This window comes from Gopherus flavomarginatus, chromosome 11 (genome assembly GCF_025201925.1).
Source record: "Gopherus flavomarginatus isolate rGopFla2 chromosome 11, rGopFla2.mat.asm, whole genome shotgun sequence".
Classification (NCBI taxonomy): Eukaryota; Metazoa; Chordata; order Testudines; family Testudinidae; genus Gopherus; species Gopherus flavomarginatus.
In genome coordinates, this window is record NC_066627.1 from 31,974,572 (window position 1) to 31,984,888 (window position 10,317).

Here is a 10,317-nt window from a genome sequence, read left to right on the forward strand (position 1 = left end):
TGCTAGCTTAAGCAGGATCAGGTATGGTCACTAGTTGGGTGGGACACCTTTCCTTGAAGGTCTAAGTGGAATCAGTTGGTGGGGCCCTCTCCCTCTGGATCGGCACTGGTCGGGGGTTCTGGGCTGCAGGAGTATCTCTTGGCTGAGATGTGAAAAAGCGGTCCTGATCACTGATGGGTAGAAAGACCCCCATAAGGGTGTCTTGACCAAAATCCAACCCTAGTAGTTAGTCTTCATGCCTGAAATTCCCCTGTGGCTTCAACTGGATACAGTTCTCTTCCTGCAAAAACTGCTGTGTATATCGCTGCTTAATGTGTGCTGTTAAACAGCTACTACAATCTGCCCCAGGAACAGCTGCATTTCAGAGGAGTTTGGTGTGTGGGTGGGTGGGTGTGTGTGTGTGTGTGTGTGTGTGTGTGTGGGTGTGTACCCATGTAAAATCGCACAGAACGTCTCCTCCAACTGAAATGTGTTGGGGTGGAATACATGTTCACACAAGTAGTATCGCATAGGGTCCTCTGTGGGGAGAGGCGCTGCACAAATATCCATGTATCTTCTCCCCTCTTGCTGTAGAAGAAACTGAATCTTCAGAATGGCCCCAACGAGGTGATGTTCAGCGTGACCACTCAATACCAGGGCACATGTCGCTGTGAGGCCACCATCTATCTGTGGAACTGGGATGACAAGGTGGTGATTTCTGATATCGATGGGACCATCACCAAGTAAGGGGCCCTCCTCTGTTTGTCTGCAAGGAGAGCATGTGTCATTAAATGCCTTGCTTATGTAACCATGGGCCTGTCCCAGAGGGTATCATAAGCCTACCAGTGCTTGGAGGTCTGCTGTCAAACCAGCTGGGAATCACAACTTTAAGGGTATATTTTTAACCTCTTCTTCTTTTCCTTCTAGGTCTGATGCTTTGGGTCACATTTTGCCACATCTGGGAAAAGACTGGACCCACCAGGGCATTGCCAAACTCTTCCATAAAATCCACATGTAGGTATCAAATAAGTTCAAGCTTTAGTTAGGTACCTGGCAGGGGCCCTGCTCAGATGGACTGAGATGTGGGACCCCAGGATCAGGGCCCTCTTATGGAGAAGGGGCCCATCCTGCATTTAGCTTCTGTCTCCTTCTGTGTGGTTCTGTTAAACCTTTTCTCTCCCCCAGTGCTGCTGGGGAAAGGAGGGCGGGGGGCAGAGCTGGAGCTAGCATTTCCTCTGACCTGTGCCTAGTAGCCATTCTCTCCTTCCCATCCTTACTTGCATTACACATGGGGGGGCGGGGGACTGACAGCAAATGTCCTTAAAAGCCACAGAAGAGTTTTTTGCCCAAGGCCTTATCACAGAGTGACTTTGCAGAGCTCTTTGTTTTGACCCAGAGGCTGGGGCTTGGAGTGCAAAGGGGGGGACACATCTGTGGAGGATCCTGTGTTTTGACCAATTTAGTGTTCAACTTCTCTGCTGTCGTTGGCACTGTGGGGTTAATGGCTCCAAGGCTCCTCATGCCTGCTTCAGTCCTTGCCATCCAGGCTGCACGTTGGCAAGAAAATGACCAAAGAGGTTTATGGCTCTACTAGTGTTTGCAAGTGCAGTCAGCTGAGCCGTCCGGGTGACTGATGTGCTAAGCAGCAATGCTGATGCTTTCTGTGAAGGAGAGGCTGCTTTGCTTCTCCAAAAGGTGCCTTCCAGGGGACTCCATCTCCTGTTGGGAATTCCTCAGTCAGACTGTAAATAAGCCTCATTCACTTGGGTAGATATCCAAGGAGTTCTCTGGAAATCATAGGAATTGGCAGGCCAGTTTAGAGCACTAGCCCCTTGGCTCAATATCCTGTCTCTGACAGTGGCCAGACCCAGCTGGTCCTGGGGAAGAAACTTTGTAGGAGGCAATTAAGGCATGACCAGCCAACAGGGAAGCTTCCTCTTAATCTCGAATAGCTAGAAGACAATATAACTATTCATGGAGATCTGTAAAGTTACGGGGTGCTCTACAACCCACTTAGTCTGGACCTTCCCTCACAGAGCTGAGAGGCTAATTGGGCCAAATGCAGGCCTATGACAGAGGCCTTGCTGAGGAAGAGGGTGTGTGAAGGTTTCCTGGAAGAAGGTTTTGGAGGAGGACTTGGTAGATGGTTGGGAGGTGGTGGGAGGCTCGGAAAACATTCTGTGACTTGAGCAGCCTCCTAAGGGGCATTGTGAAAAGACACCTAGGCAAATGTAGGAGACTGGCTAGTGGATTAGGGAAGTATGTGATGCTGTCTTGAAGGCCACAGTCATCGAATGACTTCTGTGCTTTCCACGTGTAAAGGGGAGCAATTGGCTCTAAGGCTTCCCTCACCTATGTTCATCTGAACTGGTCAGTAGCAGGTCTTTTGAGTTGGGACCTGCAAAGGCAACTGTGTTTAAAATGACCCTGGAGAATGTTTGTTTGGTTTTAACTAAACTAAATCTGGTTTAAGGTTGTCTTGTGCATCCTGTCATGTTCTATCCCTGGTCGTGCCCCTATGGGGGTGGCTTTTCAATTGGCCAGAGTATTCCGATGCTGGTATTTCCATGTGTGATCTCTGAGCCACCACTGTGGAGTGTTGTGTACCTGTTGTGTGTACTTGAAGCTGCAATGAGCCTGGCTCACTTCAGAATATTTCCTCTGTTGTGAGGAAACCATATCCCTCTCCATGCCTGGAAGAGGTGAGCCCCACTTCACTTGCATACTGTCCTCACAAGGGGCTGGGATAGGTGAATAACTGAGCCATAGAGGGGGGAGTTTGCATCCTGCCACTCTTGCCTTTTATACCTGGTCTATTGAATAAGAGAAACCAACAGACACATGAATCTCCTGGTTGGCCTCCCCTGCCTGCAGCTCCCCTCTTGAACCAGCTGCACACATGTGACCTTGTGTGCTAAGCTGGGGAGAAACTCCTGAAAGTAGACTAAATCTCCCCTGCACTAACTTGGTATCCTTGTGCATCCAGCTGAGTGGGTTCTTCAAGAGCATGTGCCAAGCTCTGGTTGATGTGCTAGGAGTGACGGGAAGCTCATTAAATACTGTTAAGCCTAGTTAGAGCAGTAGGTAGCCACTGGCACCCTGGTGTGCTCCGTTTTCCCCACCCCCCGCCGCTGAGCATTGCATCTGGCCAAAGGATGATGGGAGGCTGTTCTCTGTACCTGGGTGGTGCCAGGAAATCACCCGGAAGCCTTCTGGTTGGAGTGCAGTGCCTGTGGTGGTGAGAGGCTGAGGGCTCTGGAGTGAGTCCATGTTGAATCACCTCCGGCAGATCTGCCAAAGCACCTCCAGGACTGGAGCGGGCAGGGAGGAGAACCTGCTCCCTGAGTGGCTGCTCTGGGATGAGCCCACTCATGATCTCTTCCTATGGAGCTTGGACCCGAGTGCCCTGTGTTGAGCGGACAGAGCGCCCAAGACCATGGAGAGCAGCGTTGCCAGATGTAATCAGTGGTCCCTTGTGTATGGGGTGATGGTGGCTGTGCGTGCCTGTTGTGGGGTGCAGGGAGCAGGAATTGGGGTGATTCAGTCTCCAAACCCCCGCGTATAGGTCCCACCTCCTTGTGGCAGTGCCAAGGGACATGACATGAAGCTGCAGCTTGCTCAGAGACAAGTCTCTGCCTGGTTCTACCTTCTCTGTTCTAGGAATGGCTACAAGTTCCTCTACTGCTCATCCAGGGCCATTGGCATGGCGCACATCACCAAAGGATACCTGACATGGGTCAAGGACCAGGGCTGTGCCCTCCCCAGGGGGCCCATCCTGCTGGCACCCAGCAGCCTCTTCTCAGCCTTTCACAGGTAGCTCTTCTCTGCCATGTTCTGTGTTTACCCCCCCCCAGGACAGCTACACTTGGGTTGGCACCTGCGTGTCTTTATTTTGATGGCTCCTCCTTGGCCTTCATTCTGTGGGAAGCCTGGCTCCCTCAGGAGCTGAGAGGGCACCAGCAGCCCCTCAGTGATGGGAGCAGTGTGAGAGCTTAGGTAGAAGCCCTCATGGGCAGGTGCCGGGAACCATGCAAGCCTCTCCGCTGCGTGATGAAGGTCTCAAAGGCTTTGAAACTCCTGGCCAAACATCTCCTTGGAGGGTGTTCAGCCTGTCTCTGCTTAATATCCTCTGTACACATGCTTTCCCCGCCACTCCCCACATAATGGGACTTAGATGCTATAAACCACCCACCTCTGTCACATCTTAACCCAAACACTGGTTTCATTGCAGGTGTAGCCCTATCCCTGCACAAACAGGCTTTATCCTCATCAGAGGAGCCTGTTCCCTGGGGTTGGGTCTCTTAGCCACTCCTCTTAGGATGCTAGTAATGGCTTTAATACCAAGCAATTCATTAAAGTCTGCAACATGGTTCTGGCTTTACAAAGCATCTGCCCCCTGGCTCCTCTAATCTCACCCCCAGTGGTGTTTGGCACTGTTCTGCTAAGCAGAACTGCCCCTTGTTCTGGGACTTCCACTTCCCCTGTAATAGGAGGGGTGCAGTGCCCCTGTTGCCTCTCCAGATGTACTTGATTTGATTGGCTGATGGCAGTCTCCCCCAGTGGAGGGGGATAGTGAGTGGGGGTTGGGCTCCTTCAAGTCTCATCACCTGTGTAGTCACAGCCTTCCAGATAAGGTAGGGGGAGAGGCTTGGACTTCCCTCCTAGGATGGGCCAACTGCAGCCCCTCGACTCTGCCTGGGGGATCCTGGAACAAGGGAGTGCATTGAAGTCCTGGCTGTCCTAGATCCTGGACCAGCCTGGCTCAGTGGGTCCTGTCTGGACCTGACGTCCCACCCCTTATGTTGCAGGGAGGTGATAGAGAAGAAGCCGGAGGTATTCAAAATCGCCTGCTTGACAGACATTCGAAACCTGTTTGGCTCCGCGGGGCAGCCCTTCCATGCTGCCTTTGGGAACAGAGTCCATGTGAGTGCGATCCTCCCTGCTGGGGGAAAGGGGGGCAATCCTGGCGGGGCAGGACAGTGCTTCCTTGGCTCTAACTGGTCTGGTTGATCTTTCTCGGGCAGGATGTCGATGCTTACAAGCAAGTGGGGTTGTTGGAGTCTCATATATTCACGGTGAACCCAAAGGGGGAACTGATCCGGGAGCTCACCAAGAACCAGAAATCCACGTAAGCCTGCCTGCCTATTGTACTGTCTCTATACCATGGGCTGCCCCTACCACCACTTTCCCCTCCCTCCTCAACTATTCAGGCTGCTTCTGACCCTGTCTTCCACACACATACCCGTCCCCCAGCTCTTCCTAGTCTTGCCTGGACTGTGGGGAAGCTACTGTGGTCCAGCTTCTGTATGGCTCATATGCAGAAGCTCATACCAATAACATTCTGTGGCAGGTTGCAGGGTTCCTACCTGATCCCCCGATAAACTGGGGGTTAATGCCAGCTCTGTGTCCCTCTCCTCTTGCACAGGGGAAGGGTTAGAGGAGTAGTTGCTTTGGGCAGGGGGGAAATGCCTTTGAGAAGGTTGGGCTCCACAGTCAGCATCCTAGGAGTATGTTGAACCCAGGAAGGAAGTCTTATTTTTCCTGTGTTTAACAAACATGGCTTCCTTCCTTCACATGGCTTTCCCTAGGGAAAAGGCCTGTGACTTAAACTGTCTCCTGCAGAGTTAGTCCACCGGATTTCCTATCACCACTGGCGCTGTTGTGGTAGCAGTGTTGTCAACACTGGGGTGGTGGGTGGGCCACAGCTGCATGCCAGTGAGCACGAAAGCCTGTGCAACATACGTGGCATGAGAAGCTAGTGCACTCCAGGTCTGAATGGGCCTAGTCACAACACATTGTTGGCTGTGGAGTAAAGTGTGCCTTGAGCACCTTTTGGTGGCTCATGTGCCTGGATGAGAGCCGAGGAGGAGAAACGTGGCCTCATAATCCTGTATGTTTGATCCTTTTTTCCTTGTAGGTATGAACGGCTGACTGAGCTGGTGGAGCTAATCTTCCCCCCGGTAGGCCAAGGTGTTAGTGTTGCTTTGCTGTGGCCAGAGTACAGCCAGTTCTCCTACTGGAGGGCTCCACTGCCGCTCATTGACATAGAAGATCTTGCCTGACTCACTGGAGAATGGAGACCTGGTGAGGATGGACAACCTGCCAGGCCTTGATACAGCAGCCACTGCCACCTCCTGCCTATTCTACTGCTGCTAAGGAGTTTTCATTTAATAAACCCTGGACACCTTCTGGACTGTGAACCCCCTCTTCAAGGGGTAGTGGTGGGGTTAATCCAGTTTTTGACGTAAAGCTTGTCTATTCAGTAGGAATTGGATGTTTTTTCCTGTAAACCAGATACATGTTTGAGGTTCTTATAGGTTTGAAATGACTTGTTGGTTTTAGGGGCGGTGGGTGGATCCCCTTGGGTTGATCTACTGGTGGATATTCACTATGGCTGCTAATCTACCCAACAACCAATGAGAGTTCAGAGCTTGGATCAGCTGAGGTGCAGTTTAATTCCTCAATTTTGTTTAAGGAGGCTGAAGATGGTCTGGATTAAAGTAGTTGGTCACTAATAGCATAATACATAGTGCCTTAAAGCCCTGTGTGTGTCTGTCTCATTCTATAGCTTCTGCTACTGCTCGTTTCCTGTATCACTCCTGAGCACAGGTGCCACTGAATTGGTGTTAAAGCTCGTAGTTCACCAGGGAGTACGAGCTTACCTAGGGCTTCAATCAGGAAGCTGAAACCTGGTACAGAGGTCTCTTCCTAGTTCTGCAACAGGGCCCAGCTGTGTTGCCTTTGAAAATCCCCCATCAACATCTTTAGGTGCCTCAGTATCTCTTGAAAGCCTGGCCCGTGGCCTCTCTGTGGCAGCTTGCCCTTAATGTACAGATGTGGAATGATGCTGCTGTCCCTCCCAAAGGGGTTGAGGTTCCATTTAAAGTGCTGCTGATTTTATTTAATGGAACGAGCTATGGGCTCGTTCAACAGGCAATGTTGTTCTTGGCCCTTGCAATGTCACTAATAGGAGAAAGGGTCTTCTGGGATTTGCATCCACAGCCTGCTGGATTTGATGAGGCCACATGTGGGTGCTCCTACTAATCCTGTATGACAGGGATCAGCAAACCTTTGGCAAGTAGCCCTCAGGGTAAGCCCCCTGGCGGGCCGGGCCGGTTTGTTTACCTGCCGTGTCTGCAGGTTCAGCCGATCGCGGCTCCCACTGGCTGCGATTTGCCACTCCAGGCCAACGGGGGCTGCAGGAAGCGGCATAGGTGAAGGGATGTGCTGGCCATCACTTCCTGCAGCCCCCATTGGTCTGGAGCAGCAAACTGCAGCCAATGGGAGCCGCAATATGCTGAACCTGCAGACATGGCACGTAAACAAACCGGCCTGGCCTGCCAGGGGGCTTATCCTGGTGGGCCATGGGCCCCAGGTTGCCGATCCCTGCTCTATGACCTTGTGCTTCTGTGGGAGGATCTCAAAGTGCTTTTTACAATTATGCCTTTCCAGCATGACTCCTATTTAACTGAGAGGGAAATTGAAGCAGAAGATGTGACTTGCTTAAGGCCAGCTAGTGCGTTGTTGGCAGAAGTGAGAGTAGCACCCATGAATTCTGATCTGTGGCCGTACTGCAGCCTACTTCAGAAATGTTCTGACTTGACACGTAGGTTGGGGGAAGATGGAAGCTCTCTAACCTCAGCCAAAAAGGTGCATTGGGTACATGCAGGCTTTCTTCACCTTCTTTCTAACTGTGGCTCCCCTGAGGGATGTCTCTTTTTTCAAACGGAGCCTCCTGTCTCACTGGCAGAGAGCAAGAGTGACTTGTTCCAGGTGCCCACATCTAGTCTACGTGGAAGGAGCTTGAACTCAAAATGGGTTTCAAATCCCACATTGGCTCTTGTCCCTATAATGCAGGGGAGAGAGAAGCTTCTGCTGTTTGCAGCTTTCCGCTGTAGGGGCCAGGTGAGACCATGCATTTCATGCCCTGCCTTTGCGCCCCTTGCAGAACTCAGTCCCAGCGCAGCTGGGCACAAAATGGGTGCACTCATGTCCAGGGCCAGCTCTAGCAATTTCACCACCTCAAGCACAGCGGCACGCCGCAGCAGCCGCTCTGCCGCTCGCCCATCCCGCGGCTCCGGTGGCCCTCCCGCAGGTGTTTCTGCGGAGGGTCCAATGGTCCCGCGGCTCTGGTGGAGCTGCTGCAGGCGTGTCTGCGGGACCAGCGGACAGTCCGCAGCCACGTTTGCGGCAGCTCCACCAGAGCCACCTGCCAGCCTCCCAGCAACCGGCAGAGCGCCTCCTGCGGCGTGCCGGCCCAAGCACACGCTTGGCGCACTGTGGCCTGGAGCCAGCCCTGCTTGTGTCCATTTAGACCTTACTGCAGACTGTGTGCTCATTTAAAAAACAAGCAAGCCAGGCTCTTGTGAGCCTTGTGGTCCCTAGAGAGCAGTCACGGCATCAGTACTCAGGCCTTAAAGACAGAATGTTCACGGGGCTCAGTGCCTACCCTTGCATCCAGACTTTCCAGAGAGCTCAGGTGCTAGTACTCAGCACTTTGCAAAATATGGTCATAATTTAGTGTCACAAGGGAGAGCTGGCTGAAGTTGCTTAAAGGTTGGTCCTTCATCAGCTTCCCTTCTCTCTACCCCCCCCCCCCATTTCCAAGCTGAAAGGAGTCTTGCATACACCTAATTATGAAATAAATAAAAACAGGAGAATGCCAAATGCTCCTGTGAGCAATAGCCTCTTTCTAAAGCACATTCTGCAGATAATGATAGAATTGCTGTAACAACCAGCATTGACTGAACAAGGCTGCAAACCCACCCTCCCTCCCCACAATTTCCACCCCTCAAACAACTTGTTCTGGAAAATAACTCGTGTCTCAATCCTGGCTGCCTCTCTCAGTAAACTAAGCCCTGTGCTTGCACCTCTGTTAATTCTAAGGGAGTCATTTGATACCAAAGACCTCAGCAAGTTTTATTTTTTGTTCTTAGTACAAATGGTCTTTCAGCTTTAACATCTGAACAAATGTACAAAGTTTAAAAAAAACTCAAAATGGACTCTAATAGGATTTCACAACTGTCCCAGAACCCCACGCCCCCAACAGGGAGTGAAGATGCAGGTACAATCTGATTCCTCCTTCGAAAGCACCAAATGCCCATTTAAACACCATGTTACTTAGCTTTTAAACTCGATGGTCCAAGAACAGACCTGCAAACTGTCAGTGTCTTCAAGTGATTGGCTGGAAAGGAGTTCAAATATAGCACCATTTCTGAGAGATCAACATGCCTTCCCCCCTGCCCCATCTGAAACTATCGCCCTCCTCAGTTGTGTTAGCTTTAACATCCTACTTTCCCTCTGACCTCCAGAGAGCTGCTCCCCTCAGCCACTTGCTATTTGAAAATGCAGACTATCACACTGGCTATAGATAAAACAAATCTCCTACTATCAAGCTTATCTTCCTCTTAACTGGGCACCTGGAGCTCCATACCACGGAGCTCCTACGACGCTAAGGTGCTCAGGCTTTGGCTTCAGCCCCAGTTGGTGGGGTTCAGGGTTCAGCTTTGGGGTCGGGTATTGGCTTTCTGACTGGGGCCCCAGCAAGTCTAATGCTGGCTCTGCTTGGCAGACCCCGTGAAACCTGCTTGTGGCCCCCCCAGGGGACCCCAGATCCCTGGTTGAGAACTACTGCTGTACAGGGCTATTTGGAAGCATGGAGCAGTACAAAGAGCACAATCTGTAAGTTACTTCTCTGGGTTGAGAGAGCTAAAAGTAGTCATGGGCTGAGAAGGGATTTTTCTCTGTGACCAAGAGATGATCCAGCTTTGCTCTACGGCCTCTTTCCCATCCAGTAGAGAGACATCTCTCACCTTTGTTAGCGACTGTCCTTGCTGAGTAGAGGCATGGAGAAGTGCCTGATTCCATGCAGCACTGAAAGCCCAGCTGGTAAAGGGTGCAGTAGTCATGGATTTGTGCTGGAGAACATGTATGGTTTCAGGGAGCATCCTAGGTCTATGCTCCTACCCCTACCATCATCTCTGAGCTCTGCATCCCCAGCTATTTGGTAAAAAGGGGAAATGCTCTTCCCTCCCAGGCTGGGGCTCACGTTAGAGTTGTATCACAGGGGAAAGGATGTTTCCAGCTGTTCTATGAGGCAAGCTGCTACCATGTGCTTGGGGAAATGGAGCAAAGGGGGCGTTTTCTTCAGAGCCCAGTTTCAGCCTGTGCCTGACTCTCAGGTGCAATGGGTTACAGGGAAGAAATGTGGTAATAGAAGGAAAAAAGGGATGAGAGTGCCCAAAAATGAGTGGAAGAGGGCAATGGGGTGGAAAGTCAGGGCCAGGGCTGTGGTGGCAGCAGGTGCAGAGAAGAACTGAAGCAGGCCTAGTGTGAGAG

The 10,317-nt window shown here is 51.6% G+C and overlaps 1 protein-coding gene across 9 annotated transcripts in view; it reads left to right on the top strand.

Annotated features, from left to right (window-relative positions):
• Positions 1 to 6,372, top strand: part of LPIN3 (lipin 3) — a 50,318-nt gene extending 43,946 nt beyond the window's left edge. For all 9 annotated transcript variants that reach the window (XM_050917290.1, XM_050917285.1, XM_050917287.1 and 6 more), the window contains exons 15-20: positions 574 to 722; positions 907 to 993; positions 3,640 to 3,792; positions 4,788 to 4,902; positions 5,004 to 5,107; positions 5,897 to 6,372. In XM_050917290.1, the coding sequence (XP_050773247.1) occupies positions 574 to 722; positions 907 to 993; positions 3,640 to 3,792; positions 4,788 to 4,902; positions 5,004 to 5,107; positions 5,897 to 6,041 (753 nt within the window). In that variant the 3' untranslated portion in view covers positions 6,042 to 6,372. The remainder of the gene's footprint in view (positions 1 to 573; positions 723 to 906; positions 994 to 3,639; positions 3,793 to 4,787; positions 4,903 to 5,003; positions 5,108 to 5,896) is intronic.
• The last annotated feature ends 3,945 nt before the right edge of the window (positions 6,373 to 10,317 follow it).